The sequence below is a fragment of the Theropithecus gelada genome, chromosome 3 (assembly GCF_003255815.1).
Source record: "Theropithecus gelada isolate Dixy chromosome 3, Tgel_1.0, whole genome shotgun sequence".
Lineage (NCBI taxonomy): Eukaryota > Metazoa > Chordata > Mammalia > Primates > Cercopithecidae > Theropithecus > Theropithecus gelada.
In genome coordinates, this window is record NC_037670.1 from 57,846,818 (window position 1) to 57,865,260 (window position 18,443).

The 18,443-nt window shown below is 50.8% G+C and overlaps 1 protein-coding gene and 1 long non-coding RNA gene across 5 annotated transcripts in view; one reads left to right on the forward strand and one right to left on the reverse strand.

The window, feature by feature from the left end:
- EGFR (epidermal growth factor receptor) overlaps positions 1–18,443 on the reverse strand; it is a 194,351-nt gene that overhangs the window by 15,449 nt on the left and 160,459 nt on the right. For all 4 annotated transcript variants that reach the window (XM_025378162.1, XM_025378160.1, XM_025378159.1 and 1 more), the window contains 3 exons: positions 13,638–13,823; positions 3,029–3,184; positions 2,051–2,126 (listed from right to left, as the gene is read on the reverse strand). In XM_025378162.1, the coding sequence (XP_025233947.1) occupies positions 2,051–2,126; positions 3,029–3,184; positions 13,638–13,823 (418 nt within the window). The remainder of the gene's footprint in view (positions 1–2,050; positions 2,127–3,028; positions 3,185–13,637; positions 13,824–18,443) is intronic.
- LOC112620092 lies at positions 5,889–15,383 on the forward strand. Its single transcript, XR_003118471.1, has 2 exons — positions 5,889–5,982; positions 12,655–15,383. It is a non-coding gene; the product is annotated as an uncharacterized LOC112620092 (long non-coding RNA).

Below are 18,443 nucleotides of genomic sequence, written 5' to 3' on the forward strand. Positions count from 1 at the left end.
ATTTTTAGACTAAAAATTCAGGCTCATGGTCTGGTAGTTCCAGTGGGCTGCCCAGGCCAGTGATTATAATCTGCTGTGGCGGCCTCAATGATGTTGAAAACACACAGTGTTTTCAGTGGGAACCTACTTCCTGAGAATGGGTGTGACCACATCAAGGCACTAAGCCACTGAATTCGAGAGGGCTTCCACTTGTACATGGAGTGTGGGCAGTGCGACGGCACACACAGGCTGTGCCTGGAGCCTGAGGGGAGGGGGACCTCATGGACGGGACAGTTGCCAGGGCCAGATGGCCCAGCATCCCATCAGTCATGGCCAGGTGCTCAGGTTTTATCTGAACATACCTGGAGGACCAAAGAAAGATGTTGAGCAGAGAATGAAAAGTCTGATAAAGTTAAAAAATATGCACTTTGGGAGGCCAAGACAGGCAGATCATGAGGTCAGGAGTTCGAGGCCAGCCTGGCCAACATAGTGAAACCCTGTGTCTACTAAAGATACAAAAAATTAGCTGGGCGTGGTGGTGTGCGCCTGCAATCCCAGCTACTCAGGAGGCTGAGGCAGGAGAATCGCTTGAACCCAGGAGGCGGAGGTTGCAGTGAGCCGAGACTGTGCCACTGCATTCCAGCCTGGGTGACAGGGCAAGACTCGGTCACAAAAAAAAAAAAAAAAAGTTAAAAAATATATGTGGCCGCTGTCTGGAGCATAAATGAGGGGGAGCAAGTGGGAAGAGGGGAGACCAGCCGGAGACCAGGCTGTGCCTGGGGCAGGAGGGGCCGGTTGCATAAGGACAAAAGAAATGGCTTGGGGCAGGACCCCGGGTTTCCCTCGTGGAGAGGAAATACATTCTGAAAATGGCTGAAAATAACAATGCATCAGCAGACCTTTATTTCCTTATCTGCTCCATTAATCGAGGCAGCTCAGCTCACAGGTGCATACCAAACTTCACTTATTCATGGATACAAATCTCTGCCTTTGTATCATAAATCTTACATTTTAACAGAAGAGATAAAGACTCAGGAAATTTAAAAATGTGTATGTATTTGGAAAATCAGAAAGTTAATAATGCTATAGGAAAAATAAAAAATACTCAATAAAAAAGGACGATATCCTGAATAATTTTGCTGTTGTGGTACTGACTATATTATTCTCGGAAATTCCCTTCAATAGTGTTCTGCTCAAATACACATTTCTAGAGAGGTGAGGCGACTCCTCCCCTTGCTCCTGTCGCTGTAGATGGCTGGGGTAACCGATTTTCCTCAGTAAAGGGGTAGGTTCATGGGTTCCAGCCTTTCAGTAAGTTGCTGGGTGAAATTCAAGGACCATGTGTGGTAACGCAGTGGAACGTGCCTGGCACAGCGGTCACAGACAATGTGTCAGCAACACTTTCTCAACATGGGAGGCCCTTGTAGGCTCAGGACAGGGCAGGGACCTAGGGCCGGGTGAGGAGAGGGGCCCTCGTGAGGATGGGTACAGGCCTGTGCTGGGCAACACTGGGATTCAGAAGAGGAAACAGAGAATCCTCTGGGGCCGGACCAGATGGTCCTCCCAAGAGCGAGAAGCAAGGGTCATCTCCCTTTCTTCTTTTATCCCTGCAGACATCCTCAGTGTGTGTCAAGCCGTTCTCTCTGACACATAAGGGTCAGGGTAGTTCATCATAAGCCTCATTTCTCTACTGGAACTTTTCCCCACCAAGCTGCTTCTGTCACCTCCCTCTGGTTCACTTCAAATTCATGGCAACGTTAATGGTTTGGTTAAAGTTAAAGTTTGGTTGGACTTTGCAGGGAGAGGCATTTCCTAAGCTCTTTCCCTCCCATACCCCACTCCCTGCCAGACCAGCTCATCGCTATCTCCAGTGACTTTCGGACGGCAGCTGGACTCGATTTCCTCTGTCGTGTTTTCTCAGTACAATAGATAGACAGCAGCGATTACATTATCATTAGTCATTATCTCGAAAGAAAATACTTGGATGTCAGAGGATATAATGTAAATTAACTAACAATAAAAGCCAGTTTGGCCTCAGTACAAATTCATTAGCATCAGGATTATGACTCACCGTAGCTCCAGACATCACTCTGGTGGGTATAAATTCGGTGTAAAATTGATTCCAATGCCATCCACTTGATAGGCACCTTGGGATGGTGAGAGATAAAGCAGTGAGACAACTATTAGTTTCCCTCTGTTGGAAAAAGTTAACTCACTCTGGACCTAATTGTGTGTGGACAAGTGACACACACAGAGGAGCCAGGTCACCCCATGACCCATCCCCCAGGCCTGGCACCTCCTCCCAGCAAGAGGGGATTTCAGTCTGACGGAGTTCAGGGCTGCTCTGGTAGGTTTCTGAGCACCCTCTGGGTCCTAGGTTGCTCTGGTGAGCTGGGGGCCCTGGGTGGGCCCAGTGGCCTTGCTCATCCAGGTCTGTGTGTGTTTTCAGGGCCCAGCATCACAGGGTTGGTGGCTGCTAGGAGCCAGGCAGGCCAGAGTGAAACCTCAGAAGGGCATGGCTGTGGGAGGGCATTTGAGGGCATGACAGGGGACATGCATCCCTAAGTGCTGTGAGGGTCCCTAAGAGAAACTTGAGCCAGAAAAGGGACAGAAGGACTCCATCACTGCCTGTCCCAGCCACGAGCCACAGACAGCCCTGGGAGCTCGGGCCCGCATGGGGGCCTTTCCTGTTCCTTAGGTGTCCTCGACAGCAGTGGGCCACCAAGGCAGCTGTGACCTTTCCCAATTGTGCTATTGAAGGGGACTTATATATCCTGCAGGGAGAGGCTGAAATCTAACCTTTGCTAATGATCACCTGGGGGTCACATCCTCATTCACTGTCCCAGCAAGTCCCATTCCCAAAGCAGCCCTGGCTCACACTGCCAGGAGACCCCGGCTGGACCAGCTGCCAGTGGCAGCTGCTGCGAGCTCACCCAGAAAGTCTGGAGAGCGTCCTCCCCTGCATGAGTTAGATAATACAGCTGGTGGGTAGGTAGCCTGGTCCCTGGTGTCAGGAAGATGCTGGCTGACCTACAAGCCACCTCCTTACTTTGCCTCCTTCTGCATGGTATTCTTTCTCTTCTGCACCCAGCAGTTTGGCCAGCCCAAAATCTGTGATCTTGACATGCTGTGGCGTTTTCACCAGTACGTTCCTGGCTGCCAGGTCGCGGTGCACCAAGCGCCGGTCCTCCAAGTAGTTCATGCCCTGAAACACAGAAGACCCTGTGGTGAGGGGCAGATCGTCATGGGAAGAAGCTCTGCATCTGAATTCAGGGTCATGTCCATGCCAGGCTCTGAGCCTCTCCAGCTCGAGGACTTACGGCTGGTGAACGTTAGTGACTACTGACCCAAAGAATGGAAAGGCAGATGAAAGAAGATGTAACCCGCTGCTGACTTTTGTCCATCCAGTTCCTCAAGTTTTAAGCCCAAAGGTGCTCGGACATGAGGACACAGAAGAGCAGGAGCTCTGCTGCCCTGCTGAGACCTGGGCTTGAACTTGCTGGACTTGCCAGGCCGACCTTCATGCATGTGGTTTATCTGCAAAGCGGGGGTGGGGGGTGGCGGGGACCATGCCCTCCGAACCAAGCTGGTGCAAAGGAATGTCTGTCAGGGTTTTTAAGCCACACTCTCATTGTGCTTTCTTGGACTCTCTGACATGGTTCACTGCCTATGAAGATTTTTGTACTGTTTTACTTTTCACTGGTTTATTATTATTATTACTGAAACCACATGGATACTGAATATGCTTTTAGAAGACCCCACTCCCCTCACCTTCCTGGCTGCCTCCACAATCCCGCTGCAATTAGAATCTCTGCTCTGAGAATAAGAAAGAGAGAATATGTGAGAAGCAGCCAGCACAGCGCCCAACAGAGTGAATTCCTAGAAATGCTACCTGACCCTGGCTGACCCTGACCCATGGCCTCTGGTAACCTTGTCACACGCACCTTCCTCCCTGCTGGCTGCTGGGGTCACTGCTGACCTCTGTTCCTCCTTGCTCGATGGATGCCTACCTTGCTGAGCCCAACTGCCCCAGGCTTTGGCATGAGCGTGGCAGCCTGCATCTCTCTGCAAGGGCCAGGCTGGCAGGTGGGAGAGGCTGGGAGGGGTCAAGTTCTGCAGACCTCTTTGTTTCAACCACTCTCTCTTCTCTGTCCACCAAGAGGGTGGGCCACCTTTCTAGTTCCCTTTATGGCTGATGTTCATGTACTTTCTAGTACAGAGTGGGCACCACAGAAATGCTCACTGTGGTGCAGCAAATAGAAACAAACAGGCATCCCCAGCCCGCTCCACTCTGCCATTTCTGTATGGAGGGATCCCACTGTAGTGTGACTGCAGGGAAGAGCTGTCGATGTGGATGGATTCCCAAGTTTTCCGGCAAGTTAGTTGTCTGCTTTTTTTTGCGCGAATGTTATGTGAAAATGATGCGTTGAGTTGGCATGTCAGAGCAAAATTAAAATTTTTTCTTTCTCAGGCAAAACCAGTCATCACAAGAACGTAGGGTCTCACAAAGATGCTATGCAGAATTAGTCTTCGGGTGCCATTTGTGAGGCCTTTAATGTTTTTCTCTTTTGGAAAAGAGACACTTGCCTGACACCCACGTCTCATGACTACATGGACTGTCCCCTCACCCTGCACAGCCGAGAGCGCTCCTATGGGTTTCCGGTGCTGCTGGACGTTAGTACTTCCCTGCCTGCTTAAGAGGAAATGAGCAGGTTCTTCTCCGGAACAACACTTCCAAATTAGGAAGTATTATGTCAGGATGGCGGGTGGAAAGGGAGAGGAGAGGGAGGGGCAGAAGCCGAGGAAGCGCTTCCCAAGAGGACTGGCCCAGACTCCCTGCTACTCTGGCAGCCTGGGTCTCCTGCAGAGGCAAGCTCCCTGCCCCCCACTCCCGTCTGCTTCCTCTGACTCCTGGGATGCTGGCTTGCTCTCTGCCTGGTACCCTGTCTCTTACAGAGCAAGGCCTCTGCTTATTAAATATCATGAACTCCTGCCCATTCAAAAGGGAGAGTTAGGCTCCGCCTCTTGCTGGTTTGACTGAGTGTCTACCTTCTTGGCTGTGTGAACTCCCAGGCTGTCTCCCCTTCTCTATTCTCTATCCCTTGATTTCTCACCCTCACCCTTGCTTTCTCCTTGCCTTCTACCCTGTATCTCTTTTGTTCATTCTTCACATTTGTTGAAGGCGTTCTCTGCGGTAGCTGCTGAGCAGGAGTGGCACAGGCCTACAGTAAAGAGTCACACACAAGTCCCTGTGCAGGGGACCGGGAGCCTCTCCTTTTCTCCCTCTCTATTTAAAATGTGTGGTTTCTACATGTTCATTAAGCCCACAAGGAGGCCTTCAGAGCACATTCCCAGCTTCATTTCACCACCATTGCTAACTTCTATTCTGCCTCTTTAAATGCTTAGCGGAGATTTTGGTATACTGGGCATGTTTTAAAAACAGCCTGCTGAAGAATGAACAACTGAATGAATGAATGATTGAATGATCGGTGATAGCAGCTGATGGTGCTGAGCACTGGTGATGTGCCAGTCATTTCACACACGTCTGTGCAGACGCCTTTTCCATCCCAGTCCCCACACAACCACCTTGTTAGACGACCTGGGGTCCAGGGGCTGAAGCATGTAGTTGCACAGACCAAATCCTCTGAGCCCTCAAGACCACTACTGGGACCATGGCTTTAATTCCCCTGCTGGGAAACGTGCCTGCTAAGCCAGAGGCTGCTTGGGGTTTTATACACACACACACACACACACACACATTATGTGTGAGAGCATGAGACAGCATGAGCACACACCTTGGTCCCGTGCCTCTGGGGAGGTCCGCATCACTCTGTCAGTCTAACAAATCCAGCTGACCTCTGGTCCAGCCCTTCCCGGCTCTTCAGGCCAGGGCTTTAAAGGACCTGAGGCATTTCCACACAGTGTCTGTTTCCTCAGAACACAGGTCTTCAGCAAAGGCGTGGGAAAGGGCAGAGAGAGCACAGGACATATTCTGGAATTCAGGTAATGAGCTGGAGGGTTTTAAATCAGAGACAGCTTTGGGACAAGGAGAGAATCTCATGTGAACTTAGATGAGACTTGACGCATGGGTCTCTGTTCCACTGCCGGCACATTTGAAAGGACAACTCTGTGCCTGGCGCAGTTATGCTTTAACCGGTCCCCAAAGATAAGAACCACGATACGGCCTGTGAGCTACCAGGGTCAGAGCAGAGGCCGCAGGAAGCAATAACAGCAAAGCCTCAGCGGGGCCTCTCAGGAAACTCAGTTCCTGCTTCTTCTCTGAGACCCTCACTTTAATTGAAATTAAAGTATTTATTTTTGTTAATTACTAGAGGAAAGCTGGAATGAATTTTGAAATACAGCACTGAGGTTAAAAGGGGATTTGAAAAGTTAGCCTGGAACTTCCACTCACAAAAAGGAAGGCTCTGCTCCACATGGCTGTCGGGGCTTTTTCTGGCAGGGTTCCCCAGAGCGAGGGGCGGGGGCTGTGTTTGACCCTGAAGGGCTGGATGTTCCCAGGGGCTGCCACACCCCACAAGTCTTGGGAGGAGTTCAGAGTGAGAGGTGGGAACTGGATTGTTTGTATTCTGTTTTGTAAACCTCCGTGGAAGAGCTCATGGAGCAGTGACTTAGTGAGGAAGGAAGTGGAGGATGCGAGGACGAGAAGGCCGTGTGGTTCTTGTGGAGTGGAGGGTTTTCCTATCAACACTATTTTGTTGTTGCTGTTGTTCAGAAGTATTTATTTAAAGCAAGATCAGAAAGAGGCTTACGGTTCATCATTTTCAAATTAACCCACCTCTACCAGAACCATGCTGAGACCAAGATCACCATCACCCTTCCCCTAGGGGTTGGGGCTCACCCCTCACCTCCACTTTGGGCTGCTCCTGAGGCAGGCAGGGCCAGACACTCCTGACCACAGCTAGGGAGAAGGTGAGAGGCCCCGCAGGGCTTCCTCGGGCCTCATCTTCCAGGATCCCCCTGTATAAATGATGGTGTTCTCCCCTCAACCTTTCAGCCCTTGGGGTGCAGGTGGGGAGGGCAGCCCCACCCCAGAGACCCACCCGCAGCTGGTAGAGGTGAGGGATGGGGTTCAGGGGACTCTGAAGCTACAGATCTGATGACGTGTTTAAGCAGAGTGGCCACCAGGAGAAGCCTCCGCTCCTGCCTCTGGACTCCAGATTTCAGAGCATCTGTGGCCTTGAGCTCCCCAAAATGGAAGAGTCTGCTCCTCGGGCCATCTTGTCACCTTCCCAGGCGGGCACAGAGTAAGTGCTGGACCTCGGAAGAGGCAGGAAAGTGTCAGAATGTCCTATTCCCAGACAGAAGTGGAGTAGCACGGGCACCCTTGCTGTTCAGGGAGGGGGTGCTGCTGGGACCCCTGTCCTGAGAGTCGTGCTCTGAGCTGGGGCATCCGTGCAGGCTGAGAAGCTGCACCATGGAACTGGGCCACTTGGATCAAATCCTGAGATCTTGGCAAGTGACATGAACACCGCATGCCTTTGTTTTCCCATATGTAGAATGGGTTAATCAGAGGGTGGAATGAGTTTATGCAGAGACAGCACTTGCTTAGATAGCACCCATGTGGAGTCCCGTGGAGGTACTCGTGATTGTCACCATTCCTCTAAATGCCAAATCTATCTTCTCTTCTCCCTCCCTTTTGCAGCAACCTTGAATTTGGCCACCATCTTGCCTTTGTGATGAGGTTCTATGTGCTTGGCCTTGAGGGGTCCGCCCCTCCCTCCCCAGTGTCCCTTACTTTGTGGCTTCCTCCCTGTCCTCAGCATCTCCCAGTCAGAGTCACTTCCCCACTCTCGAGTGCCTTCATGCCCTGTTCACAGCCAACTCTCACCTACAGAGGCCTCCAGGACAGGGAGAGGACCTGTCACGCTGTTTGGTCTGCAGGACTCAGGGCTCTGGAGGGTGAGGGGCCATCTGGCTTGTTCACTGCTGTCTTTCCAGAGCCAGGGGGCTTGGCTGACAGACCCAGTCCATTTGGCTTCGGAGCTCACCCTCCCTGCGCCTTGCACCGTGGCCTCACGACAGCTGCGTCTCCTGCTCTGATCTGCTTCCCTTCCTGCTCTGTATTTGTTGGCAAACTTGGGGAGATAAGAAATTTTGTCTTACTTCTATATATATTTCATGTGATGCTTAACACTAGCAGGTGCTTAAGAAATGAATAGTCATAATGTCTAAAGATGATGAATGTGCTTCAACAGCACTGTGAGCTTTGACTTCTTAGTGACATACTAACGTGATCATTAGGTTAAGTTTAGCTACAACCCTTTGTGGAACATGCAAGAACAAATAAAAAAAAAATAACTCACATAACTGAAATCTCTGGTCCTTGGACCTAGGAACCCACAAAGCTGTGTGATGTGAACGTGCTGGGTAAGTCATCCTCTCTGGCCCAGTGCAGATGGGAGCAGGAGGTGCAGGGCTGAGTCACCACCCTAGGGCCGCAGTTAGTCAGCGGGGGTAGGCTCTGCCAAATCCTCATCTGAGGATGGGAAAGCCGTGAGGGGAGGGAGTAGACCTGGACGATGAAGGCTGGAGCCCTCTGGGACCTGCCTTGAAGCTGCATTGGAAGCTACGTAGAGCAAGCCAGGGTCTCTTCTCCATGACAGCCTATCTCCACCAACGCACTGTGGCCCTTCCTCAGCGCTCCACCCAGTGTCACTTTCACTCGCTCACAGTCCTGCTTGTGCACTATGACACACACACACACGATCTGTCAGCGTGGTTTTCGTGACCTGGTGCCTAGGAATAGGCCCCAGTGGCCTGGAATGTGCTGGCGCCACCAGCGTGGAGTCTCCTTCCCTGTCTCCCGGTGTGGACGGGATAGCCAGGCCCACTCAGCTCTGCTTCCTCTCCCTCCCATTAGCAGCTCACGGGCACTGGGGCCTCTTGTCAGTAGGGGAGCCGTGAAAGCACCTAGGGCTTTTTAAAATGAACTTGGACCAAATTAAGTAGCCCACGTACTTGAAAAAGGGAGGCTTTGAAGTTTTCTTTGATGTTTTTCTGCATTAAATTTTACCTCATAGATGGAACTAAGTATAGTTTGGTGCTTATAGAGTTGTGGTCAGAGAGTGCCACTCATAAGCCAGTTTCATTCTGAGAGCCTTGCCCTACCGCTACCGTGCATAGTTCACCAGGCCTGGCCTCAGCACTGTAAACTGATATTGTTTGCTGTACTACAGAACCACATCATTGTCTGCCTGAACACTCGATTCTGTGAGACTGTAATCTGCATTAGGTGATGAGAAAGCTCTGTTGTCCAAATAGTTTGGAAGAATGTGAGATGAGTTGCAGTCTGAATGGCAGGACTCTGCAGTCCTGGGCATGGGGGGCTCCACGGGGAGAGGGCGGCGCAGGAGCGGGGCTTTCCAAACGGCACGGATGACGGGATCTTTGGATGACTGTGCTGTGTGATTTAGTCTGGGATTTACTAGCTGGCTTGTAAATCCCAGGAAGAGTAGACAGGTTTTCTTAAGTCTAACTTACTCCTAGTGTGTGAAAGCCACCGTGATCTCCTGCGTGGGGAATTTAGGAGGCACCTGCTCTTTCTGGCTGGTAAGCAGGTGGCGTCTTCACAAGCTCCTGAGATGGTTTTGCATGTGGAGAACAAAACCCATTTTCCCTGTAGAGGGCAAGGGATGTCTCTCTCATGGTCTTCTGGTCTCATCCGGATTCCTCCCAGGACACCTCTGTTTTTTTTTATTCTTTCTTTTGTCTAGTTGATATCATTTTATGTAATCTCTTTAGCAGTTTAGTCAGGACAATGAAACCTGCATAACGGTGGTCAGCTCTCCCATCAATATTTAGAAGAAAACTTCCCAAGATAGTTTGTGCCTTTGTCAATCAATACAGGACCTTTATAAGCCAATAATCCCACTTTGAGGATGCCAGGAGTTTAGTTTCTTTTTTTTTTTTTTAGGCGGAGTCTTGCTCTGTGACTCAGGCTGGAGTGCAGTGGCCGGATCTCAGCTCACTGCAAGCTCCGCCTCCCGGGTTCACGCCATTCTCCTGCCTCAGCCTCCCGAGTAGCTGGGACTACAGGCGCCCGCCACCTCGCCCGGCTAGTTTTTTGTATTTTTTAGTAGAGACGGGGTTTCACTGGGTTAGCCAGGATGGTCTCGATCTCCTGACCTCGTGATCCGCCCGTCTCGGCCTCCCAAAGTGCTGGGATTACAGGCTTGAGCCACCGCGCCCGGCCCAGGAGTTTAGTTTCTAGTCAGCCACTAAGTGTTTCTGGGTAGTTTTACTTCAAACGTTTAAAAAGAGAAATTTTTAATTCTCAGATACATTGTAAGTAACCCAAGAGCAAATTTCTGTCTTTACAATTTGGGGAATCATTGTTTTCATTTCCCTCTGGGGACAGCTGTTCCATCATTGCAGCTATTCAAATACAGAGGAATGAGATTTCCTTTGTGAACTAAAAAGCAAATCTAACAGAGCCAAAGCGTTAACTGCCCATAATGTAAAAGGACTTCAAATCAAAATAAAGCTAATCAAAGTACAACAAACACAAGAATGGCTTTAAATAACAGGTTGAAATTGTAGGTAACATTATGTAGAGAACTATCGTGGAAAACTTTCAGGCCCTGGAAACTTAAACTCAGGCTTTCAGTAACTTCTGCTTAAATGGGACCCGCACTAAGTGAGTTCTCTGTAATGGCACTATTATATTCGTTTGTAGAAGGCTAATTTTGGGGGTCAAATAAACCTCCACTTATCTAGGCCAGGCCGACTGGAGTGTGAGCGTGAGAAGGAGGGCCAGAGAGCAGCTCATGAGCAGCGGAGCTCAGGAGCAATGGCGGGCGCATGACGGTCATGCTGAGCTAGGGAACGAGGGTTGGCGCAGATGTAGATTAGGAAGATGTTTCTGGGTATATTTTAGTGGCTGCTCCAACCTAGGTCAGCCAAAGGGGATCAAAGGAGGAAAGGAACACTCAGTGGGGATCAGGCGTGTGCTGGGCCCATGGTGGGCGATGTGAAGGGGCTCACTGCCCTCCCTACTTCCCAGCAAGACAAGGTGCAGAACACACTCCACAGCCGGGAGACCAGGCCCAGAGAGGCCAGCAACGTGCCCACGCTCACACAGCAAATGTGCCAGAATCCAGATCTGAATCCACAGTCCACTGGAGTCCTGAGCCCGTCCTGTATTGGGCGAAACCTGCCAAGACTACGCGCCCCTTAAGGAAAACGGTCACATACGCATTACACATGGATGGCCTGGCCACCTCTCCACCACGTGAGGAGTCACCTTTGTGGAGCTGGGGGTTACTGGGAGACAATTAAGAACAGCTGCGGACTGTTGGCCCCCTCTGATAAGCGGGGGAGGGGCAGCTCCCACATGCAGGGCTGGGTTCGGGGGACAGCCAGGGCTCACCTCCTGGTTGGGACAGGTAGGCACAAACTCAAGTAAGCCATAAACCAACCAGATCTTCTGGGGCAATATGTGCTAAGAGGAAAGTAAAACCAGGTGATAGAGACTGCCAGGCAAGGTGGGCAGTGCTCTCCATTCCCTGCTTCAGATAACCAGGAGGAGAGCTGGGGAAGCAGGTCTGGGTTCCAGGTCAGGGCATGAGTGGACCTAGCTCCACACACAGCAACACCTGCCCCAGGCTGACCACCCGCTCCCCAAGACGGTGGGTTGCACAGTGTCCCCACATTTCACGTCTACCCAGAACTGCAGAATGTGACCTTATTTGGAAATGGGGTTTTGCAAATCTAAAAATCTTGAAACGAAATCATCCTGGATTTAGGGTGGGTCCTAAATGCAATGACTGGGATCTTTTTAAATATATACATTTATGGAGTGCAATGTTTGTTTTGACATCTATACACATAGTGGAGTGATCAAATCAAACTAATATATCTATCACTTCACATATCTATCTTTTTTTGTGTTAAGAAGATTTACAATAGACTCTGTTAGCAATTTTCAAGCTCAATGATTGGTATCCTTACTAAGAGAAAGGAGAGGGGCCTGTGGTTACAGAGACACAGGAAGAGGCCATATGAAGATGGAGGTTGACGTGGGGAGGTGCAGCCCCAGCCCAGGGATGCTGGGGCCACCAGAAGCCAGAGAGGCAGGAAGGATCCTTCCCAGAATGCTTGCAGGAGCATGGCCTTTAGATGCCTGGCGTCCAGAGCCAGAAGGGAATAAATCTGTGCAATGTTGAGCTACCAAGTTGGTGATGATTTGTTGTGGCAGTCTTGGGAAACAAATGCAGCCACACACAGAAATAACAAGCATCTCCCAATAAAAAGAGGCACACAAGATCCTCTCCCAGGACCATTGTCTAACAACGGTCATGGGAGTGTTCTACTCTGTGGCCAAAGTTATGATCATGAGAATGGCAAAAACATTCAGTGATTTTTGTGGTCAGAGAAGCGTGAGCATTCCCCACTTGCTGGGCTGCTGGGGGCCGCCTGTGGCTGCAGCTGAGAAATCAATGCCTGATGGTGCTAGAGTGAAAGGGGCTGTTCAGGGTGTGCTCCTGTCTGGTTATCCTGGGAGGTGGTCCCTGCTTCTACAATGCAGCCCAGGAGCTCTGTGATGGGAGGGAGTGGACCCAAGCACCATAGCTCCCAGCAAGAGCCTGCCTGGTGGTGTCAAGGGCAGCTGCTGGCATAAGAGCACTCCAGATGTTTTTGTTTGTCTTCTTGTAGGTCACCTTTTACATCTGCGTGGAGCTGGGCAAACACCTCACGAGTGACTTGGCAGGACTGACTGCCACAGCTAACCAGGGGAATGCAAGCAATAAGGAGGACCTGCCCAGGCTCGGTGGGCGTCTGCTCCCTCCCTCTGGTCCCTGGCACATCCCTGGACTCCCTGCCCTGCTGTCGGAGGGAGAGGAGGGGCAACAGCGTATTCTCAGAGACAGGGTCTGCCTGCAAATTCTTTAAAGTCAACGGGGTGAAATATATACCCACTGTCAGAAAAAAACAGGACTTAGCAAGTTGAGTGCAAATAACTGATACAAGACTGGGATGGAGATGGGAGGGGTTTGGGGCAAAAGCAGAAGTCTTTCTGGGTCCACACGAGCTGTGAAACACCTGGCTCGTTGCTCTGTGCCTGCCTCCGGCACCCAGGCGGGGCTACCTGACCACTCTGCTCTCTCAGCCCTGCCCTGGCTCTGGAGCGAGCCTGTGGAAAGGAGGACACTTAGCCAAGGCCCCAGCCACATAGCAGCAGCAGCTGCGCCCTCTGTCGGCTCCTTGCACCTGCTCACTGGGCCTCCTGCGAGGCACCTGCTCCACTCCACCACCATCACCTGGGTCCTCCTGGCCTCGGCCTGGCTTGCTTACCTTGTTATCAAGTCCTGACTGGGGGAAGCAATACTCCTTCTCCACTACAAATCACCACAGTATTCACAAAGAATTCCAGAGAAATAAGAACACAGACATCAGACCAGACTGAGCACTCAATAAAGAGAAAATTCTTCAAAGGTAGCTGATTGATGAGAGTTTCCACATGCAGAGGGGACAGGCACTGATTCGTGCACAAGAAGATCAACTTGATTGGATCCAAAATAAAGGAATGTCTGTGTGCTGCATGCACGCACACACACATCCCATGGCAAACTCTCGCTATCCCAGGAGCGTGGACCACATGTGAGGATCCCGGCTCCTTATCTCCCCTCCCCGATTACCTTTGCAATCTGCACACACCAGTTGAGCAGGTACTGGGAGCCGATATTGTCCTTGTGTTCCCGGACGTAGTCCAGGAGGCAGCCGAAGGGCATGAGCTGTGTAATGAGCTGCACGGTGGAGGTGAGGCAGATGCCCAGCAGGCGGCACACATGGGGGTTGTCCACGCTGGCCATCACGTAGGCTTCCTGGAGGGAGGGAGAGGCGTGTCAGTGGGGCTTCCCATGGCCGCCAGAAGGAGGGGCACATGGACCCCTTCCAGGTGAAAACGCATGAATGCGATCTTGAGTTTTGAAATATGTACTCATGGAGGAAAAGCTGTGCCTGCAAAAGACCTAGCGCAAGGACGTTTATGCAGGGCTGTGAAGTGACAGATGCAGTGGGAGGGTGCCCCTCCTGGGTGCATCCGGGGATTCCCCATGACAGAGAGGCCCAGGCAACAGTGGCCATCAGGAGCACATTGGATAAAGGAGGAACCGGAGTCACCTGATCTCTGAGTTTGGGAACTGATACTGTCTTTGTTATGAAGACCTCTGCCTCAAGGTTAAGGATGCCGTGGTTTAAAATACCATGAGGGCCTGTGGGACTCTGTGTGTGGGGTCCAGAACACCCTGGGTAATGACTGACCCTGCACATCAGGGACACTGGCTGTGGGTGCTGCAGAGGAGAGGCGATGGAGAAGGCATCCAGGGAGCGCTGAGCCAGCAAGGAGAAAGGCCTCCCTTCCCCACAGGCCAGGTTTGACCCTGACTGTGCTCTGGGAAATGGGTGGGCATTTGGTCTGGGGACCCTGCCCGCACCACCCCTGCAAAGAGTAGCTGGACAAGCTCTTTCAATGGACCAGTCCCAGGCTTTGAAATGGACAGAGCATTCAATCTATAGTGACTAAAGGCTGCCTGGCTGCCTGGGACCCATTTCTAAAGAGAAGTGGTCTCTCTGTGCTGCGCCCCCAGACTTCCTATGGGAAATCCATGATGCACTGAGTCAGGCATCTGCTGCCCGCTAATTCCGGCTGGCTGCCAAGGCAGGGGCCTTCCTTTGACAGAGCCATAAATACAGACTTTATTTTAACCCTTCTGCTATTCTTGGGCTGAGGAAGCTAAATTTATTTGCAGTCATGCACACAATGGGGCCCTCTTTTCTGTCTGAGAATGAGGGAATCTCCAATTTCCACCCATAAATTCTCTTTCCCTTTAAAATACAAATGGTGGTGACCTTTTATTCAGATGTGGAAAAGAACACATGGACTGAAGCAGAATGCGTCCAGAGCAGAATGCATCCAGAGCTGCTTTTCACATCTCAGCAATGCCTGTGTTTGAGTGTGGACTTGGGCAAGTTAGTTTCTCTGCAGAAGTGAACACACCGGGCCAGGGTCTGAGATAGGGTGCTGCTCCAGGGTGCCTGGGCAGGTCAGGTGCAACAGGCTGGTGGGAGGCAGGGTGGAGATAGGAGACAGGAGACAAAGGCAAGGTGGGGCGAGGGGATACAGACAGTCAACCCTCAGTGTCCGGGGAATTGGTTCCAGGACCTCCCTCAGATATCAAAATGCGAGGATGCTCAAGCCCCTGACACAAAATGGCACAGCATTTGCGTGTAACCTACAGACATCCTCCCATCTACTTTACAGCATCTCCTGATTACCTATAGTACCTAATACAATGCAAATGCTATGTGAATAACTGTTACGCTGTATTGTTTAGGGAATGATGAGAAGAAAAAAAGTCCGTATATGTTCAGTACTGATGCAATTTTTTCCCCAATGTTTTTGATCATAGTTGATTGAATCCATGGACATGAAACTGCAGACATGGAGGGCAAACTGTAAATATTTACTAAAATACAAATATGCTCACACACTTTCCTTGCCCTAAACCCTGCCCTGGCCTTCCCTGTTCTTGGGAAGCCCCAAGACTGCCTACTCTCCTCCCTCCAGCCTCTGGTCCTCCTGCCCACTTTCTCCCCAGGACAGCTTGCCTCCGCCCTTACCCACGGGAGGACCTCTGTCCCCAGAACCTTCCACCTCCTCCTTCCTTAGCAGACTCTTTCTCAGAGGAGCCTTCCTTGACTCTTCAATCTAAATGAAACTCTCCTGGTATCTTGCAGTTTTTCCTTCAGAAAGCAGCCTAGGCATTGCCTGTGAACCTTTCAGAGCCACACATTCTTGGGCCCCGCCCCAGGCCAAGAGGGTGAAATGCAGGAGACAGGCCCAGCCTTCCCTATAAACAAACCCTCTGGATTCTGAAGCTTGATGAAGCTGAAGAGCCACTGCTTTGGGGCACTCATCATAATCTGTCCTTAAATGTTTGTGTGATTTAAAAAGTGCCCTTCCCACCAAGCTCTTTGAGGAAAGAATGGCTTGGTCAGCTCCTAACACACGCCTAGGGTCTAGCTGGCGCTCTGCAGTGTCGGGCCGCCTGGCACACACTTGCTCTTATATTGCCTCAAGTCTCTACCCCGTATCTGTTGGCAAGTGTGTGGCAAGTGCTCTGAGGGCCTGACCTTTGCTGCTTCGACATTCCAGCAGGGACTACGGCAGATCTAGGCACATACCTACTTCAAAACTGTCAGGGTTGAACTGTACTGAAGTCATGCAAGGTCAAAGACTCAAAGCAAATCAAAGTCCAGGCAAGACAAACAACTTTAAATATTTTCTGCAGAGTGTTTAGGCTCTCTATTTTCAAGGACAGTGTGTGTTATTTTCCTTTTATATTCTAAACATAATGTCACAGTTTTAAAGAAGAGAGATGTTTAATATCTGTGGACTCAGTAGATATTGAAAATATCCTTTCAACTCGGAGAAGTGCTTGTTTATAAAATGTCAGAACAGGACAGGGCCAGGAAGTGTATTTTGTCTGAGGTCACTATAGTCAGAGGGTAAGCTGAGGCTGACGAGGTGAACGGCCCACCTGAGGCCACCCTGCACAGGGTCGGGTCTGGGCCCACAGCCAGGTCTCCTGACCCTGGCTCCCTCCATGGCCCGCTGCTCACCCCAATGGTTTGGAGGCGCCCCAGGTCCTGTGTGTGAAGGCAGCCTGTGGGGCCTGTTGGGTGCTCCAGTTAGCGGACTTTAGACGTGAGACACACACACACAGCACACCTAGAAATCTGTTTTGCATTCCCTTTCCATTGCCTACTCTAAATTTAAACTGGAAAGCCTATGGAAAAATTAATAGGCCATGGGATTGCCAGAAAGCACAAATCACATCTCTCCCCCGAGTCTGGGAAGCTGTACAACCATAACACCAAAGAAACCCTCTGGCTCTTCCTATTTTCTCAAGATCTGGTTGAGATTTGAAAACATACTGTATTCATTTGAGAGGGAAGAAAAATCTGCAAACCAGAGCAGTTTGAGCAGCCCATCTGCTGCAGGGCCTCGCAGGGCTGACCTGGGGCTGGGAATGGGGAGCAGAGCGGGGGGCGTGGGTGTCGGCCACACAGAGCTTGGAGCCCCGCCAGGCCCCATCCTACTAACATCTGATAGACCCACTGGGCCATCACTTCCTCCCCACCCAGCAGGCACAATGGGAACGCTGTTCAGTCGTGTGTCCCGTTCGGTGTACGCAGAAGCTAAAGCGAGCTTTGTTCTCGGTTGTTTGTCTTGGAAGTGGTAAATGTGCACCGTGACCTACAGCAAGCATGCTTGGTATTCCACAACAATCTCCGCGGAGCCCCAGCGCCCGCAGGCTGGCAGGCAGAGTGCACATTTGGAGCCCCCATGGCTCCTGGCCCAGTCCCACCGCAGGAGCGTCCCTGAGGCTTTGTGACCTTGAAAGCCTGTTATTTTGTCCTAACTGCTGACATGACTTTTGGTTCCTTCCTTCTGGCTTGTCTCCCTCATCTGTGAACGGCTCTACCATAAGAACTGGGGTTCTACTAGCTTTTGAACTCCTTAAGGAGAGGTGTATGTCCAGCCTTACGAATGAAGGGCAGGTGTCCCCTGCATTTTAAGAACTTTACTCATTCACTAAGTCACTGCTAGCAACATGGAACTGGGCTGCAGTGTGTGTGCCAGCCGCGGGGCCTGGTGTCTGCAGGGGAACGTGAGTATGCAGTCATTGCTGCTGTGCTCGCATGCATGCGAGTCTTTCTAAGAGCGCACGTGGCCCCGTGAGGTGTCCTGCCACACGATTAAGGTGTATTTAACACCCTGTTGAAATTGGCTTGGGCACTGCTGGTTTTTGCTTTCTTTACCAGAAAGTGCCTCCTCCAGCTTCCCCCTCTCCATCCCAGCACGGTGCCCTGCCTGCCAGGATTGCTGGCGAGGCCCGGGCAGCCTGAGCTGCAGGACAAAGCACAGGATTCAGGGAACACTCCAGGCTTGTCGCCCTCTGACTGCAGCAGACATGACATCCACCATTGGAGAGGAGGGGGGACATGGCCGCAGTGAAGAAACATGGGGCAAGGAAATAAGATGATGGAGGGGGAAGAGGCGATGAGACAGGATGAGCAGGAGGCCAAACTGAGCCTTTCTTTTATTTATTTAATATATTTAGAGAGAGATATATCTCTCTAAATATATATCATATGATATTATATATGATATATTTATATATCTACATATCTATATACAGAGTATGTATACACATATCTATATTCAGATATATATAGGTATCTATATTAATATCTGTATCTAATTATTTTTTTGAGCAGGGTCTTGCTTTGTCACCCAGGCTGGAGTGCAGTGGCAAGATTTTAGCTCACTGCAGCCTAGATCTCCTGGGCTCAAGCCATCTTCCCATCTCCTGAGTAGCTGGGACTACAGGCATGAGCCACCATACCCAGCTAATTTTTTATTTTTTTGTAGAGAC